The 18,451-nt window shown below is 54.3% G+C and overlaps 1 protein-coding gene across 1 annotated transcript in view; it reads right to left on the bottom strand.

Annotated features, from left to right (window-relative positions):
• MYO18B (myosin XVIIIB) overlaps positions 1 to 18,451 on the bottom strand; it is a 243,534-nt gene that overhangs the window by 183,929 nt on the left and 41,154 nt on the right. The window contains exons 12-16 of the mRNA XM_062182090.1: positions 12,493 to 12,666; positions 9,608 to 9,698; positions 7,542 to 7,734; positions 3,060 to 3,140; positions 877 to 1,024 (exon numbers count right to left, since the gene is read on the bottom strand). Coding sequence (XP_062038074.1) covers positions 877 to 1,024; positions 3,060 to 3,140; positions 7,542 to 7,734; positions 9,608 to 9,698; positions 12,493 to 12,666 — 687 coding nt within the window. The remainder of the gene's footprint in view (positions 1 to 876; positions 1,025 to 3,059; positions 3,141 to 7,541; positions 7,735 to 9,607; positions 9,699 to 12,492; positions 12,667 to 18,451) is intronic.

The following is an 18,451-nucleotide window of genomic DNA, read 5'->3' as shown; positions in this document are numbered from 1 at the left end:
GATGAAGAGATCTTCCTCCCCCTCGTCAGTCAGTAGACTAGCAGGACTTGGGGCCCCGTTGGGATCCAAGGTTTATGGGGGAAATTCTAGAGAAGGAAGACCCAGAGGTGCCTCCCTTCCCCATTTAGCAAGCACGTCAATGAAGACCACGTCAGTTGTGCTTAGTATCTTATAAGGGGATGTAGAGTGGTTGGACTTGAACTTGGGGCTGACCAAATCCCATGAAATCACTGCTACAACTTCCTCTCTCCATTTCCCCTCTTGCTTCCTCTCCCACCAACCCAACCCATCCCCAAATACTGTGGATTTTATGTGCAGAATACCTCCTGACTCTGGTTGGTCCACCTTGCTGCATTGACTCAGCACTACTCCAGGGGTGAACTTTCTAGAACCTTCCATGACTCTGACCATATATCACACTGCTTAGAATCTTTAATGACTTCTCATCGCTCTAGGGTAAAGAGCAAAGTGTGTGCGTGGCCAGCAAGGCCCTCCATGGGCTGAAAGGTCCAACCTCCCCTGCTGTACTCCCTTGCTCTCTGTTAGGTGCACCTGCAAGCATCTGATGCTGAGAGAGCATCACTCAGCTCACTGCAGCCCTGGGCGCTGGCCCATGAGCTTGGCCACTGTCCCTTCCTCTTGAGGACATGAGTCACATCAGGCAGGTGCCCCACCATAGGGAACAGCACCCAGCACCCAGCGGCTGCTAACATATTTGCTGAACACTTGAACACATGAACACATCCATGAACAACAGCACACACGTGTACAAGCACACACATTCCTGCACCCGGGACCTCCGTGCAGGGCCTTCCAGGGGCTTCCCTGCAGCTGACAGAGGCAGATTCCAACACCAGGGCTGGACACGTTCCTTACCTTCAGCCCCGACTCCTTTCTTCTCAAAGGCCGCACACAGACGCTCGAGCACCACGCTGTCGCTGGAGCCCTCCACCCGGACCTCCTCATCCAAGACCCAGAAAAGGCCCCCGGTGTCCTCGGCACCTCCTCCGGCTGCCAGGGGGACCTGGAGGGAGACCCAGCACACATTGAAAGGTCCTGACCCCCAGCAGGGCCAGGCCTGAGCTCCTCTTCACATTGATGGGGAGCCGGGGCAGGAGACGGATCTGAGTCACCGGCAGCAGGACCAGGTTCACCCCCAGACTCTCAGCACTGAAGCCATAAAACGTTTCGGTGGCTTGGGATCTGAACGCTGCCTGCATCCCCATCTGCTGTGTGGCCTTGGGCAGCTTACTGCACCTCTCTGAGCCTCCTTTTCTGATGGGTAAAATGCAAGCTGGAGACCCGTTCCTCAGGGGACCACAGTAAGGGTGTAACGAGGGGGAGACCCTCTGCTGGCTGCACGCTTCGGGAGACACAGCGGTGGTGGTCCCGTGTTCACGCACAGCCGAATATGAAAGGACTCATTCCATCCACGCCGCTTCTCCCGAGCAGTCTCTGTTATTGTTTTTCACACTGAAATCTCGAGGGGGGAATGAGAAACATGTACTCAAAGAACATCTCGGAGGAGAAGCTGAGCGTGGTTTGATGGTACAGACGTGGAATTTCAAACCTGGCCGTGAGCGTCACAGGCTGCCAAGGCAACCCTGTAATTTTCTACATGAGAATCAGAGTGGGGTTTGGGGGGTGTTTACGGGGTTTCTCCGAGGGCCCAGAGGAAACTGGCAGAACCAAAACAGCACCGAGTGCTTAGGGAGGAAGTGGGATGTGCAGTGACCGCCCGCCTGGGCGTGCCTTGGACTGGAGGGCTCCCCAGCAGGGGGAGCTTGGTGCTAATGCAGGAAAGTCCTGTGCAAGCCAACTGGTCAACCTAACTGGGGACTACAGGTCCACACCCCTCGGAGGCCCAGGGAGAGGCAGGCACACGCCAGGGTGAGTTGGAACTGGATCCTAGGTACCCCAGGCCTTCACCTTGGCCTTCTCCATTGGGAATGAAACCAGCAGCCCGCCCATCCACAAGAGGCAGCCGTTTGCAGCTACAGCCATGGCCGTGGGGCCCACACCACCCTTCCGAACCGACACTGCCCAGCCCTTGCAAGGAGAGGCTCAGGGGAGGGAGCTCAGAAAGCAGGGAGAACGAGTCAGGGAAACACCCACCAGCAGCTCACACCTGTCGAACGGTCAGCACCACTTGCAAACAAGGAGGGTTTGCAATGACTGATGGTGCCTGCCATGGGTCCTAAGGAGGCTTGGAAGCCACCCCGGTGCACTGGAGATGAGCAGTGAGGAGAGCAGCCCGCGTGCCGGGCGACAGGAGAAAGGCTGTTGGTGGGGCACTTCCTGCGTGCCAAGCACTATGGCAGGTGCTCTGTGTGCACCAACTCTTCACCTATGTGTTCAGCTCTCCAGGGGAGACCACCATCCCCATTTGGGGGATGAAAAGACTTAGGCTTGGCGAGGTGAAGGAATGCGTTCAAGGTCTCCAAGACTGGAGCCAAGCCTGGCAGGACCCACGGTGCTCCAAGATGCGAAAGAGGGAAGAAGTCGAGTGAGAGGACCAAGCACAGTTCCCAGGTTAGGCTGGGCAGAGGTGCAGCTGGGGTCAGCAGGGGAGGTCCTCGGGGTGGGGGTATAAGATAAAGACTCTGAGCTCTCCTAAATGAATGCTTAGCTGCTCTTGTGGCCATCCGGGGGCCTGGACCCAACAATAAGCTGTGCTGGCCATTCCCTGAGGCCCCCAGTCTCTGCCAGGCCCAGCATCTTCATCTTAACCTTGGGTCTTCCCAGTGACAATGGCTGCAGGCCACTGGGCATGGACCCCTTCAGCTCCGACCACAGGCTCCCCCGGGTATGACTCCTTCCTAAGACCCACTCAGACCCCAAGCCCATGGGGCTTCCCAAGCTGACAGCAGCTCCGTCTCCAGCAGTTCGGGCCATGCCCCAGACCCATCAGCACAGAATCTGGGGGGTGGGTCTCAGGCACCAGTGCTTCTAACAACCCCACGTGACTCTGGGTGCAGACAGCGCTTTCGATCAGGCGGCCTTGCACTAATATGGCCACGTGGCATCTGAGAGCCTCGTTTCCCTGAGCACCGGGTTACCTGGGAGGGACTCTGGTCCACAACAGCCACCGAGGTCGCTGGGGAGCGCTCTGGGAGGTTGAACTGCACAGGAACGCCTTCCTGGAAAAGTGCAGCATTTCATAGTTAGCACCTGCAGTGAGCCGAGTGTGGAGAGCGCTCCAGCTCTTTCATCATCACCATTCAGTGCCTTTATTTCAAAACATTGACTGACTGATTGATTTTGAGAGTGAGAGAGAGCAGTTCCACCTGCTGGTATACTCCCCAAATGTCCATCACAGCCATGGCTGGGCCAAGCCAAAGCTGGGAGCCAGGAACTCCATCCAGGTCTCCCACGTGGGTGGCAGGAACACAGGGTCTGCATTAGGAATGGAGCTGGGACTCAAACCCAGGCACTCCAGGACAGAGTGCTGGGGTCTCAGCTGGTTTCTTAACTGCTACGCCAAACACTCAGCCTCATTCAGCCCTTTTTAAAAACATACATATTTTAGTTATGGGGACCTACACAGAACACAAGCCTTATCCCCTTGACCGACTGTAAGTGTGTGGATCAGTGATCTGGATGCACTCACCCTGCGAGCAACCGTCCTGTCTTCCTCCAGAACTTCTTCATCCCGCAAAGCCCCTCACCCGGCTTCCAGGCACCCCGCCCCCCGCAGCCCTGCTAACTGCTATTTCACTTTCCATCTCTAGGACTTTGACTGCTGCTCTAAGTACTTCATTTATGTGGAATCACACGCTACGTGCCCTTTTGTGGCTGGCTCATTTCGCTGAGCACAACGCCCTCAACGTGACTGTTGGAGCAGGTGTCAGAATTTCCTTCCTTCTGAAAACCGTGCACACAGCGCTGACTGTGGATCCGTTCGTCTGCTGATACGCACTTGGATTGCTGTCACCTTTCAGCTGCTATGAACAATGCTGCTACAGGCACGGGGATACGAGTATCTCTTCAAGACCCGGCTTGCTTTCTTTGGGGTAAATACTCAGAAAGTGAAATCGCTGGATTGTGCAGTAATTCTATCTTTAATTTTTTGGAGGAATTGCTATAATGGGATCCCCAGTGGCTGCACCATCTTCCACTCACCTCCCCCCGACCCCCGCCAACAGTGGACAGTTTCTATTTTTCCAGAACCACACCAACACTTGCTGTTTCCTGTTCTGTGTGGGGTTTGTAGGGTTCTGTTTTCTGTTTTGGCCGCAGCCCCTCTAACAGGTGCGAGGTGATGTCTTGCTGTCGTCTGATTCACATTGCCCTGAGGACCAGCGAGCCTGAGCATCTTTCCCTGTCCTTGTTGGCCATCTAGATGTCTTCCTTAGGGAAATATCTCTTTGTTTGCTCAGTTCTCAATGGGATTGCTTTGCTTTTACTCCCTCTGCGACTTCGGGTGGGAAGAAAGATTATAGGCCAATGTTCTGATAGCATCTTCTTTTTTTTTTTTTTTTTTGGCAGGCAGAGTTAGACAGTGAGAGAGACAGAGAGAAAGGTCTTCCTTTTTCCATTGGTTCACCCCGCAAGTGGCCGCTACGGCTGGCACACTGTGCCGATCCGAAGCCAGGAGCCAGGTGCTTCCTCCTGGCCTCCCATGTGGGTGCAGGGCCCAAGCACTTGGGCCATTTTCCACTGCCTTCCCAGGCCACAGCAGAGAGCTGGGCTGGAAGAGGAGCAACCAGGACATAATCCGGTGCCCCAACCGGGACTAGAACCTGGGGTGCCAGCGCCACAGGCTGAGGATTAGCCTAGTGAGCCGCGGCGCCGGCCCTGATAACATCTTGAAACGACCCAACATCCTAATAACTCAGGACAGACTTTTAGAATATTTTCTGAGCACTTAATAAGTACTGAGCGAAGTGCTCAGTGCAGGGGAGAACAGGTAGAAGCTATGGATAACAACAGATAATAATCAAACCATAGATAATAATCAGAATGTCCACACACCTTACACTTGGGAACCAGCCAGGTATCCAGAGCAGAGTGAACACAAAATCAGACAAAGCCCCTGAAATGCTCGTTTACTAAGATCTGGAAGCGGGGTGGGAAAATGTCACGCTGGGAGGAAAATAAGCATGGGCAGAGAGACGGGGAATGGGCAGAGGAGACGACGCACAGGAAAGTGACACACGGGGGGCAGGGACAGCGGCTGCCCCCCAGGGCCGTAGCAGAAGGAAACTGTGTTCTCTGCTTCTTGCTCCCTGCGGGCACTTTCCGCGTATTTAATAACTGGCAGGAGAAAGTGACAGACGGGGGGAGCGGATGTGATGTCCACTACCAGACACGGAAGACTGAGGTCCGCCCAGGCACCTCCTGTGCCACGCCATTCAGCGCTCCAGGCAGCCCCGTTAGGGAGGTGAGAGACAGCAGTTGTACGGCGAACCCCTCTTCTACACCCTGCCCTGGACCCGGGCTCTTTGCAGGGAGATTTTGCAGCTTCCCAATCCAGAAGCAAAATCGACCCCATGAATCGGGACCCTACTTGGCGGGACCAATGTCATGCGGCAGAAGGGACCCTGGCCCAGCCCCTGGGTGCCCCACACGCTTCTGGCTGCTGTCCTGCGACCCTGCCCAGGGCCATGTGACCAGTCTGCTAGGGTTGAGACATCTGTGGAGCAGAGACGGGGCAATCCCAGCCACTGCCTGCCCAGATCAGCTTAAAGCCGGCTGCCCTCCCCCCCCCCCCCCCCCGACACAGCTTTCCATGTGCTTGGGACCATTTGGATGTCTTCTCTGGAGAAATGCCCGTGCCCAGAATGGCCTGGGACAGCCCAGCCACCCACCTCCCGGACATCTGACCACAGGCTCTGGAGCTGTCCCCACCACGACCTGAGGAGCTCCCCAGACTCCCCAAAGGCTCTTAATATCACGTCACCATATCTGGGAACTGGTCTATAGTGTAGCACTATTGTGGCACATCGTAACCAACACACAAGTGTTACTGTCTGCATCTTCCATGTGGCAAAATTGAGGGTCAGAGAAGGAGAGCGACATTCCTGAGGCCACACAGCCAATGAGTAACAGAGTTAGGATCAGACCCCAGGCTGCATCAACATCATTGGATGGAGATTTATCTGTGTGGATGCCTTCAGTCCACTGCAAAGAAATAACTGGTATTTCAATACTTGTCACCCTACTGATGAACAATCTGGCTACTTCTACTGCTTATTTGCACATGTCAACACCATCACCTTCAAGGAAGAAGGGGAGAGATACTGGCCGGGGGTGGCGCTGCATTGGGGCCCTGGCAATGTCCTCACAGCCACCCTGCTGATGGATGTGCACGTGTGTCCACTTGGATAAAGTCATTGAGCTGTGCCCCTGTGGTTACAGACTTCTCTCTGTTGCTATGATCAGAATGTGTCCCTCCTGAAATTCAAGTATTGAAACTTAATGGCTGGGACCTGCATGGTGACACAGTGGGTTAAACACCATTTGCAGGACTGTCATCTCATATCAGAGTACAGATGTGAGAGATGAACTTCCTGTGAACTTTTTGAAGTCTCCCCTCTTCTTTAAAAGATTTATTTATTTTGAAAGTTTCAGAGAGAGAGAGATATCTTCCATCCACTGGTTCACTCTCCCAAATGGCCCCAATAACTTCTTCTGGGTCTCCCACGTGGGTGCAGGGGCCCAAGCACTTGGGCCATCTTTTGCTGCTTTCCCAGGCCATCAGCAGAGAGCTGGATTGGAAGTGGAGCAACTGGGACTCGAACCAACACCCATAAGGGATGCCAGCACTGCAGGCGGCGGCATTACTCCTTAGCCACAGCCCAGCCCCAGGTGCAAGTATCTTCAACTTTGTTAGAAGTGACCACCTTGTGCTGTAAGGGGCGTGTCACCCACTAAAGTCACCCAACCACAGAGCTCTTAAAGAAGGGCTCTGGGGGCCGGCATTGTGGCACAGTGGGTTCAGCAGCACCTGCAACACCAGCAACTTATATGGGAGAAACAGCTCGAGCCCTGGTTGCTCCATTTCTGATCAAGCTTCCTACTAATGAGCTTGGAAAGGCAGTGGAGGATGGAACAGGTACTTGGATCCTTGTCACCCCCATGGGTTACCTGGATGAAGCTCCTGGCTCCTGCTTCCAGCCTGGCCCAGCCCTGGCCCTTGTTGCCATTTAGGGAGTGAACCTGAAGATGGAAGATATCTCTCTCTCTCTCTCTCTCTCTCTCTCTCTCTCTCTCTCCTCTGTCACTCTGCCTCGCAATTAAAAATAAATAAATCTCCACTTAAACAAAGAAGGGCTTCATACATTGGGAAGATGTAGAGTAACTCTTTGGGACAGCTTTAGCTCGGGTGATGAGGAAGAGGAGCAAGGCCCGGGGAAGCCCATGGTCCCTGGGATTTCTGCAGCAGAGGGTGCAGGAGGCAGAGGACAGAGCTAGGGAGCAAGACAGGGCCACAGAAGAGATCTGGGGAGGAAGGGCTTTGTCCTGGCGTGGCCCCAGCAGACTGGACTGAAGACTCCCGGAGGAGGATGGGACCCCGCGCTTAGCCGAGCCTGCCCTACCTCTTGGTGGCGCTCCAGCGTGGAGACGAAGGTTCGCTGGTAGTAGAGCAGCTGCAGGCGCTCATGGACGTAGTTGTGGCAGAGCTCCTCGAAGGTGGCCGCCCGCTCCTTGCCCTCGTGCCGGGGGCTCTGGAAGCCTGGAGAGTCCACCACCATGATGGAGCCCATGGAGAGGTGGTGGGAGGAGAAGGACCTGGGGCAGGGACGTGGAATCTGAGAGTCCATGGGGCCAAGCCTCCTCCCCTCCCCGGGCTGCAGCAATGGAGAAATCAAGGCCATGCGTGCATGGGTTTGAGGATCCTGCAGCTCTGGCTTCAGAGCCAAGCTCACCACGTACACAGGCTGTGTGACCTTGGGCGAGTTGTTGAACTCTCTGAGCATGGGCTTCCCTGAGCTGCAATGTGGCAATGGGGGTAACCAGGGGATCCCAGACCCACAAGGACTGAAGAAGGAGACGTGTGCAAAGCATCTCCCAGGACGCAGACACACACGGAGCCTCCTTCCAGGAGGTGGGACTTCCCCATCGAGCCCAGAGACCCAGCAAGTCAGCTACAAATGAAGACCAGAGCTGCATTTGCTTTTCCCAGAGACAGATTGGATGAGAAAGACGATTTTGTTTAGTGCATCGGTTTACAAAGCTCCTGCAAGTCATCGCTTCCTTGGGCCCTCTGGGGACATCGGCCAGAGAGGACAGAGTGAGGATTCCTCACCTCAAAACGCAGCAGCCAAGAGACTTTGGAGCCAGCTGTACCTGAGCTGGCACCCTCACCTGCAATGGAGGGGCTGTGTATCTTGGGAGAGGGGCCCAGCCTCTCTGAGCTCCAGCCACGCAGCTGGGAAAGGGTTCATGGTGGAGCCTGGCCCCTGGCCGGAGGGCTGGATGTGGCAGGTACCCCTCACCAGCAGGTGCACTCAGTAAATGCTCTTTGCTCTGTCAGTGGCATAACCAGTTGACACCTCCAGAGGGCGCTCTTCCTGACAGCCACCACCGCCCTTGGCCTGCCCCTGGTTCTATCTCCACCAAGGGGTCAATGCCCAGCCCTGCAGGCGGATTCAGTCAGCTCGTGCCTGGGAAAGCAGCTGTCTGTTCCAGGCCCATACATGGTGGTGGTGGGCCCCGTTATCACCAGTAAACCCATTTTACAGGTGCAGGCGCTGAGACCCCACACCACAAAGCAGCCTCCCATGCCGGCTCATCTCCCGCTCCCCAGCCTCACTCCCCTAAGCACATACGGTCTGTTTGCTTTCCAGATAACCAGCCTGGGGTCTGCCGTGGCAACGCCTCCAGCAGCCACGCAGGGAGGTGGTTCCGCGTCCACAGCGCCTGGGAGAATCCTACCTGCTTGGCCCTGGGCGCCAGCCCCATCTCTTTCATGGGATTTCTTGGGCCTGGTTTTGCTTTCTGCACTCCTCCGGGAGGTCCATGTGCCAGGTAGGGACCCTGCCGGAGCTTCTCCAAGCACACGCTCAGAGCATCGCTCAGGATGATGGAAGAGAGGGGTTCCTGGTGCCCACGGCCCCATGGATGCACTTGGGAGAGACACATCCTGGACCAGTCGGAAATTCAGCCTGGTCCCTCTCCGTGTCCAGCAGGAATATTTAGAAAAACAAACAGTGAGAGCAACACGCTCGAGGTGTGTACATCCCGGCTCCCGACTCTGGGCCTTGGTCTCCACCTCTGTGCAATGGGCTGACCTGAGTAGCAAGTGGGCGCGAGGGAAGTTGAACACCTAGTGCAGCCCCTGGCCCTCAGTCCTTGTTGGAAAGTCGTTAGTGTTTATTAGGGGGTAGTTTTACGAGCACTGTGGGGAAGAGCTGTGTGCATTCCTTATTCCCCCAACCCTTGAGTCGACCCTGGGTGGGAGTGGTGGGGGGAGCTGTCTCTCATGCAGAATAGGGAGTCATATGGGTGCACGGATCTGCCCCAGTCACAGCCAGTGGGTGGCCAAGGTGGTGCTGAACTTGGAAATCCTCTCGCCCTGCCCAGGTGCCCCCTGCCCAACCTCCCCTGGGCCCCTGCCCCTGCCACAGCTGGACACTTGGGCCTGGACAGAGGCCACCGTTACCTGTTGATGAGCGACACCACGGCGGCAAAGAGCTCTTGGTACAGGCCCGAGGCCATGCCCTCCACACACTCCACACCTGTCATCTTGAGCCCTGGAGTCCAGAGAGAGAGGAGATGGTGAGCACCTCACTCACCGTCACGCGTTCATCGCTACAGAGCTGCAGGGGCCGCTGGGCTTGGAAACACCCCCCCCCCATCGCCCTCTGTGGCTGCCTTTATACACCCACCTTCTGAGGACAAAGTCCACATCACCTGGCCCTCCCCGCCTTCCAGATAGTGCTCCTGCTCACCCCTCAGGGCTCAGCCCAAATGCCACCTCCTCGGGGAAGCCATCCTTGACTGCCAACAGCACCCATGAGTCCCACTTCCCCTCCACCCTGATTCTGTAGCACCCATCACAGCATGATCTGTACTTGTATACTGATTCCATGAACCCCGGCCTCCACCACGAGGCTGGAGTGCCCTGAGGACAGGAAGTGTCTTAAGGTCCTGGTCTTTTAGCCTCCAGGCCTGATGCACGGTAGACACTCAGTACATGTTGGTTGTTCCCTTTATAACTGGCCAGTTTCACAGCAGAAGTCATAAAATATTCGTTCACTGGGACTTAATAATTTCACTCCCGGGCTTTTAGTCTAATGAAATATTCAAAGAAACAAAGAGGTCTGGGTACACAGGTTCTTCCAATTGTTGATTAAATTGGCAAAAATCGCTTTTTGGAGACAGCTTGAATGTCCAACAATAGCAAATGGGTTAGATAATTTGTAGTCTGTTTGTACAAAAGAATGCGTGGAGTCAGGTGCAGGGAAATATTGAGTGAGGTGGGGAGAGCACCCAGCTCTCAAGTGAGCAGGAATGAAAAAGCTTACAAAAAACACAGCGACACTCGCGGTCTCGGGTTTGTTTAAACACACATGTGCACGTGCACACACGCACGCATGCAGGGAGTCCCTTTAAAATAGCTGGCCTGCCCAGCAGAGTACCGAGCAGGGCACAGTGGGGCGCAGCAGGAGCTCAGATCACAAATCCTCACCCTGGAGTTTGGATTCCAGACACAGCATTAGAAACACAATCTCCAAATCTGCACTCACGGGGGCCTGGAGAAAGAGTTCGGCTCCCACATTCTAGGCAGCCTCCCAGAGCATTTCCCAGCCCTCCTTTGGCTCCACCACCGGCCTGGGCTGTTGCTAGGCAACCCACAGCCTCCCAGCATCTCTCCTAAGCCTGCTGGTCCCCTGCCTGCTTAATGCCTACCGTGGAGACCTTGGCCTAAGAGGTTGACTCAGACTCACAAAGTGGAGTGTGTGTGTGTGTGTGTGCATGTATGTTCGTGGGATTGTGCATATGTAGGGTGTGTGATCAGTGTGTGGACATGTGTTATAGCATGCATAAGCTATAAGCGTAGGGTGTGTAGCTGTACCCGCAGGTGTTATCTACACATGGATGTGATTGTGTGGTAAGGACGTGTGCATGCTTGGGCATGTGTGGAATGCCTCTCTGCACATGGGTTCTATGTGTATAGATGTGTGATTGTGGTATGTGTGGTGTGCATGTATGTGCTACCTTGTACATGCGTGCTATGTGCACACATGCATGATTCTGTGATGTGTGGGGTGCACACAGGGTCATGTGTGTTCTGTGTATCTGTGCATATGTGTGTGCACTGTGCAGCATGTCCTCTGTGCACGTGTACAGCATGTGTGTGCATCTGTGTAGTGTGTACACGTGTCTGTGCGTGTGTGTCTGTGTGACAGACAGGAGAGGTCACTTTTGAACAGACTACAGTGCACAGCACAGACCTGGAAGCAAACATAAAAGGCCAATGGCATCCAAGTGACATCAGCTGTCAAGCCATAGCCCCTGGAAGGTGGAGGCAGCTGCCAGGACCCAGGGGAGCTCAGAGAAAGGGGCTTCAAATCCTCAGCTCCGAACAGTGCTCATCAACCCCAAACTCTGCGGTGGCAAAGACAGATTCTCAGAGAGCGCTCCGCGATCCCTGGGGCTCCGGGAGACGCCTCGACTCCCGTTCCTGCAGTCCAGGCATTTGCTCCGCAGAGGCTGTGGACCTGGAATTCCCAACCCCCACTGCGGCAGGTGCAGGACAAGACCCTCCTGCTCCTCCTCGGGTCAGCTCGAAGCACTCCTCTGTCCCACTGCTCAGCCCCAAAGCCCAGAAGCCATCCCCGGGCCCTCTCTCCCTGGATGGCCCATGCTGTCACCTGTTAGTGTCTCCCTTGTCCCATGTCTATCGTCACTTCCCTAATTCAGCCATCTGCCCCTCTCCTGTGAGAGTCACAGGTCCCAGTGGGCCTCCCTTCTCCCACTCATCCCCAACCTCCGCCCAGGCAGAGCTTCATAAAGGACAACCCAAGTCACTTCCTCCCCCCTCACCCCTTCCACTCACTTCACAGCTTCTCACTGGTCTAATGATAAAAGCCCCGAATTTATGCAACTCACGGGAGCCAAGCCCCACCCTGTGCTCCAACCTCATCTCCAACCATCCCCACCCCCGACTTCAGCCATTCCAGCCTTATTTCTCTCGTCTCCAACAGAGAGGTAAGCCTTTCCCATACACAGCAGGGGCTTAACTCACCTGATACCAAATGGGAACACGTCGGTCCCTTGGCACTGCCCACAGTGCACTCTTCCCCAACACAGGGTCCCCTCCCAGATGCCAGCAGCCTCCACGGCCACTGGACAGAGCTAATTATTTGACCACATGCACCATGAATGTCAAGTTCACCCACGGCAGCTTCCCCTGCACCTAGCCCCGGCCAGTACACATTAGGGCCTCCGTAGGTTCCCCATAAATAAGCAAGAGCGCAGGTGTCTCCCGGCTGGCTGGCCAGGCAGGACCCTGGCCTGCTGGGAGCTTGGGCATCACGGTACCTGAGCTGGTCTCCTCGTCCTCGAGGCCCCGGCGGCTCGGCCTGGACGTCACCTGCTCGATGATCTGCCGCAGGTGGTGCTTGAAGGTGGCCGTGTTCAGCTCCTCGTACTCGCAGCCCAGGGCCTCAGCTGCATGATTGGCCCACTCAAACCGCATGAACTGCTTCCGGCCCACTGTGCCAGGGACAGAGGTGAGGTGTGGCGGTGAGGTCCCGGGGCCCTGGGTGAGAAACCTCGGCCCCCTCCCAACTCTCCAGGCCACCCATTCTCAGCGGGGGAGCCTGAGGAGCTGCCCAGGCCTCACCTTTGGGGATGGCCCGTGGGTCGGAGTCAGCTTTTCCAAGGGTTACGTTCACCCTACTCTCCCCCGTCCCCTTTAAGAGGCTCATTGTTCGCTTTTTCAAAGTAACTAAAAATAGCAGGGAGGAAGGAATTGGGAGGACGCTTTGCAAAGCACGATTGATTTATCCTCCTGGGTATCCCTCTCTGCAGCCGGCCACACAGCCACTCATCTGTGCAACTGCTCACCAGGCCTCCCACACAGGCAACCACCCACCCGCTCATCCATCTGCTCAGGTCCATTTACTGAGTCCCATCCAGTCCTTGTGAGACGTGGGGCTCAACCCTGGGAAAGGGACAATCAACAAGACAGACAGGTGCCTATCCTTCGGGCTTTTACGGTCCATTGAAGGAGTGAGGCTGTCCACAAGGTCAACACACAGGTAAAGAAGGTAATTCCAGACGATACAAGTAGAAAGCCCCCCTTCCAGGAGAAACTAAAAGAGGGTGGTGAGATACAGAGAAACCGAGGGAGTTGGTGTGTGTCTATGGTGGTTGAGAGAGGGGCATGTCTGTGTGAGGCCATGATATTCAAGTCTGGCTGCGGAAGGTAAGAAAGAGCTAACCTCATAAAGAACCACAGAAGTGCTTTAGAGGTGGGGGGGGGCAGTGCAAAGGCCCTGAGGCAGAAATGGGCACCACGTGCTAGGTGCCCAGGCTAGTGTGGCTGGTATCTAACACAGGAAGGGAGTGGCCAGATGACGGATGTATAAGACTCAACAGAGAGTCACTCCAGGAGCAATTCTAAGACTATTTAAAATTAGCAACAGAGACGCTGTACAACTCGGAAAAAGCTTAAAATTGGATATTCAGTGAAAAACAGACAAGAAAACTGTATCAAAGTACGATGTCAGCTGTGCAAATCATTTTAAAGTGTTGTTGGGGAGCATTGTGCCGTAGCAAGTAAAGCCAACCCCTGCCAAGCCCGCATCCCATATGGGCGCCAATTCATGTCCCGGCTACTCCACTTCTGGTCCAGCTCCCTTCTGATGGCCTGCGTACAGCAGCAGAGCATGGCCCAAGTGCTTGGGCCCCTGCTACCCACATGGGAGACCTGGAAGAAGCTCCTGGATCCTGGCTTTGGTCTGGCCCAGCTCCAGACATTGGAGCCATCTGGGGAGTGACCAGTGGGTGGAAGACCTCTCTCTCTCTCTGTCTGCAACTCTCTCTCTCAAATAAATCAGTAAACATTTTTTTAAAAAGTGTTGTTAAAATAATAGAAATGGAAATTTAGCCAAATATTAACAAGCACAGATGGTCAAGGAGGTTTTCTTCTCGGCAAGTCTTCCACCGTGGTTCTGTGCTAATTTTGTAATCCAACAGAATCCAATGATTTATTAAAAGAAATCACAGTGCTATGCCTAGGACATTTTCTAACATCTTTTATCTTCCCATAAATGTGTTTCCTTCTTTGCAATAAGAATCACAGCAGGGGCTTGCGCTCGGGCTTAGCGGGTAAAGCCACCGCCTGCAGTGCTGGCATCCCGTATGGATGCCGGTTAGAGACCCCACTGCTCAACTTCCGATCCAGCTCTCTGCTATGGCCTGGGAAAGCAGTAGAAGATGGCCCAAGTGCTTATGAGGGAGACCTGGAAGAAGCTCCTGGCTCCTGGCTTCTGATTGGCACAGCTCTGGCCATTGTGGCCATGTAGGGAGTGAACCAGCGGATGGAAGACCTCTCTCTCTCTCTCTCTCTCTCCCTCTCTCTTTGCCTCTCCTTCTCTCTGTGTGTGTAACTCTGCCTTTCAAATAAAGAAAGAATTTAAAAAAAAAAGATAAAGCAGCGCAGTAGCCAATAGAGATTTTTCAGCTCCTCCCCAGAGTTGTAAGGGCCCAGCCCTTCAGGCAGACATCTTGAGGAAGCACCCTGTCTTGTGACAAAATTTGAACTCTGGACAAGGATTTTATCTGGGGTCTCAATGCTACCCAAGCAGGTAGCTGGCCCCAGTTACTGAGGGCAACACAAACAGCCACTGCAGAAGGAGGCCGGGCCGCGTGATCGTCCCACGAGCACCGTTTCAGCATCTTCCCTGTACCGGTCATTCCCATTTTACAGATGATAAAACTGAGGCTCAGGTGACATGGATGATGTGAAAAAGGTCCTTCTACTCAAAAATGATGAAGAAGATGGTGGCGCTGATGGTCACTTGAGGGTAATGATGGTGAGGATGAGGAGGGTGGTGGTCCAGGTGATGGTGAGGAGGGGGAGGGTGGTGGTGGTGATGACAATGGATGGTGGTGGTGATGACGATGCTAAGATGAGGATACGGATGGTGATGACGCTGCTGGCGTCATTATGGTAATGGTGGTGGTGATAATGGTGATGACGATGCTAAGATAAGGATACTGATGGTAATGACGTTGGTGGTGGTGATATGGTGGTGAGGAGGAGGAGGGGAACGGTGGTGGTGGTGATGATGATGATGCTAACGGTGCTGACGACAGCCATGGTGGTGGTGTGGTAGTGACCAGACAAGCGCTAGGCTGGTGAAGATGACGGTTGTCATGGCGACAGTGGTGATGGCAATGGTACTTTGTCCACCTCTTTTTATTCAAATGCCGTCTTTATTCAGCTCACGGCTTTTGGAGTCTGAGCCTTGTAAGCTCCAAGCATAGCAAATGGGGAAGTTTAATACGTGTTAGTCATGATTATTTATCGTTATTATTAATGTTCACAAGAGTCAAAGAAAGCCATACGATCACGCCCATTTTATAGATGAGAAAACTGACTCCGAGAATCATCAGGAAACAGCCCACTACTAAGTGAAAGGACTATTTTTTCACCAAAATCCCTTACAATACCTCTTCTGGGAAACTGGTCATATCCCTGTGAACGTAGAGTCTCTTTTAAATGGACTCACTTGTCTTTCTTTACTTAACTAAATATGTTGTTAGAGAAAATGTGACTGCACTATCTCGAATGAGAATCCATTATCACCTGTCACAACAGAAAGCTGAAATAAAGACAATACAAGCACAAAAAAAGTCATTAGATTCTAATTAGATACTGTTACCTGTGAGCCCCGAGTTTTTTTTCCCATCTCCCTATTAAAGAGGGAGATTAGCAGAGAGAGGTGCTAATGGCTATTAACACTGCATACAACTTTCCTCCTTCCGGAGTGGAGACTGGCAGTGCGCTCCCTAGCAGGCAACTTTCTGGGTGGGTATTTCCTGTCCCTCTGCTGCCCCCACACCCTCCCCAGCTGCCCCTTCCAAAGGAGCCTTGCACTCCGCACGGCTGTGCAGGAGCTGGGAAAAGTCTCGAGAGGATCCAGCAGTTGCTACCTCTGCAAAGAGCATCAGTGGGTGTGCCCGGGGGGCTCCGGACACCCTGCCCGGCGTAGCAGAGAGGTAGCAGGTGCAGCAGGTGCATCCTGCCGGGAAGATGAGGTGGGCATTCAGAGAGCTTGACCAGCCCCTGAAGTTTGCTCCTCGCACACAACATCCAAGCCCATAATCCCTCTGAAGTCTTCCCAGAGGAGCCCAGGAACTCCACAGCGGCCAGAGGAAGCGGGGTGAGAAAGGACACTAGACAAGGAGGAGACCGCCCAGCCCAACAGGAGCCGGATCTGGCTTCCACGTCTGCCACTCCCAGCTGTCAGTCTTTCAGGTCGCCTGGCCTTTTTGAGACTCAGTTTCCTTATCTGTGAAATGGGGTCACAAAATCCCCCTTCACATCTCTTCACTGAGTTGCAAGGACTGGGTGACAGGTACCCCAGAGAAAGCCAGGCCCTGAGAAGCGGGTCAGCCAGTGTCAATCCCCTCCCCTGGCACCAGCCCAAGGAGCAGACCCCTCACCCCGAAGCAATCGCTCAGCCTGGCAGCTGCATGGGCGCCCCCCCCCCCCCCCGCAGATCTGTCAGCTGCTGCACGATGAGGCCACCTGCAGTGCGAAAGGAGCTGTCACTCTTTCTGACATGTGTCACATCCACCTGGGATCCCGAGCTGACCCAGGTTGCTCCTCCTCCCCTGGACAGTGGGCACACGTCGGCACAGGGCCTTCCACCCACCTACTCCAAAGCCTGGCATCTTACAGTGGTCCCCAGAACGCCACCAAGACTGGGGACTCCAATGTCCAGGGGAGAGGGCACGTTCTTGTGCGTGGTGGGTCCCTTCCTCCCGCTGAACCAACAAGAGCAACCCCCGAGCACTGAGCAGGCCCCACGGGCCCGGCACGGTGCTCATCACTCTAAGTGCACCCCACTGCTCTCTTACAAAGCCCTCGAGACGGGGATGCACAGGCAGGAAAAGACTTGGAGAGGCTGAGTTTCTAGTCCCGAATGGCACAGGGAGCAGCAGTGCCCAGCCTGTCTACACTGGCAGGCTCCCTGTGGTGCCTGTCCTTCTACTCCCCTTCCCTTTAAGAGCAGAAGTCTGCACAAGGGTGCTTTTGAAAGAAGTTCGCAGAGGGGGTAGGTAGTTGATGGAGGGCTAAGATGCTGCTGTTGGGGCCAGCACTGTGGTATAGTGGGTAAAGCCACCGCCTGCAGTGTCAGCATCCCATATGGGCACCAGTTCAAGTCCCGGCTGCTCCATTTCCAATCTAGCTCTCTGCTATGGCCTGGGAAAGCAGTAGAAGATGGCCTGAGTCCTTGGGCCCCTGCACCTGCTCCTGGCTCCTGGCTTCAGATCTGCACAGCTCCAGCCATTGCTGCCAAATGAGGAGTGAACCAGTGGATGGAAGACCTCTCTCTCTCTCTATCTCTCTCTCTCTCTCTCTCTCTCTCTCTCTTTCTCTGCCTCTCCTTCCCTCTGTGTTTAACTTTGACTTTCAAATAAATAAGTGAATCTTTTTAAAAAAATAAAAGATGCTGCTGTTGCTGCCCTCATCACATATTCGAGCGCCAGAGTTCCAGTCCTGGCTTCACTCCCAATTCCAGCTTCCTGGTAATGAGCACCCAGGGAGGCAACAGGTGGTGGCTCAAGTAATTAGGTCCCTGCCACCGAAAAGAGAGACTTCTAATTGTGCTCCTGTCTCCTGGATTTAGTCTGGCCTGTCCCTGGCTCTTCAGGTCATTTGGGGAATGAACCAACAGAGGAAAGAGAGCTCACTCTCTGACTCTCTGCCTCTCTCTCTCCCTCGTTCTCTCCATGTGTCTCTCTTTGTATATGTATGTGTGTGTGTGTGTGTCACTGCCTTTCAGATAAATAAATAACATTCTAAAATGTTCATGAACAAATGGAATTAAAAGATGAGGTTATTCTGGTGCAAAAAAGAAAAATTGAACTGCACGCATACATGAGGTCTTCAAAGAGCGCACCGAGGGCACAGGGGCTGTGTCACCGCAGGCGAGGCTGCCACCTGGGCGATGCACATCCTGTATCAGAGTGCCAGCTCCTGGCCCAGTGGCTCCACGTCCTCCAGCTCCACACTGCTGCACCTGGGAAGCAGCAGACAATGGCTCAGCCGCACCACCCACATGGGAGATGGAGCTCCTGGCTCCTGGCTGCAGCCTGACCCAGACCCAGCTGCTGTGGAGTGAATGAGCAAAGGAAATCCCTCTTCTCTTCTCTTCTCTTCTCTTCTCTTCTCTTCTCTTCTCTTCTCTTCTCTTCTCTTCTTCTCTCTCCCCCATCCATTTCAAATAAATAAATAAATAATCGGCTTTCTAAAAAAAAA

Source organism: Lepus europaeus, chromosome 23 (genome assembly GCF_033115175.1).
Source record: "Lepus europaeus isolate LE1 chromosome 23, mLepTim1.pri, whole genome shotgun sequence".
NCBI classification, from domain to species: domain Eukaryota; kingdom Metazoa; phylum Chordata; class Mammalia; order Lagomorpha; family Leporidae; genus Lepus; species Lepus europaeus.
The sequence above is the reverse complement of the archived record's forward strand: the minus strand, read 5'-3'. Positions and strand labels throughout refer to the sequence as shown.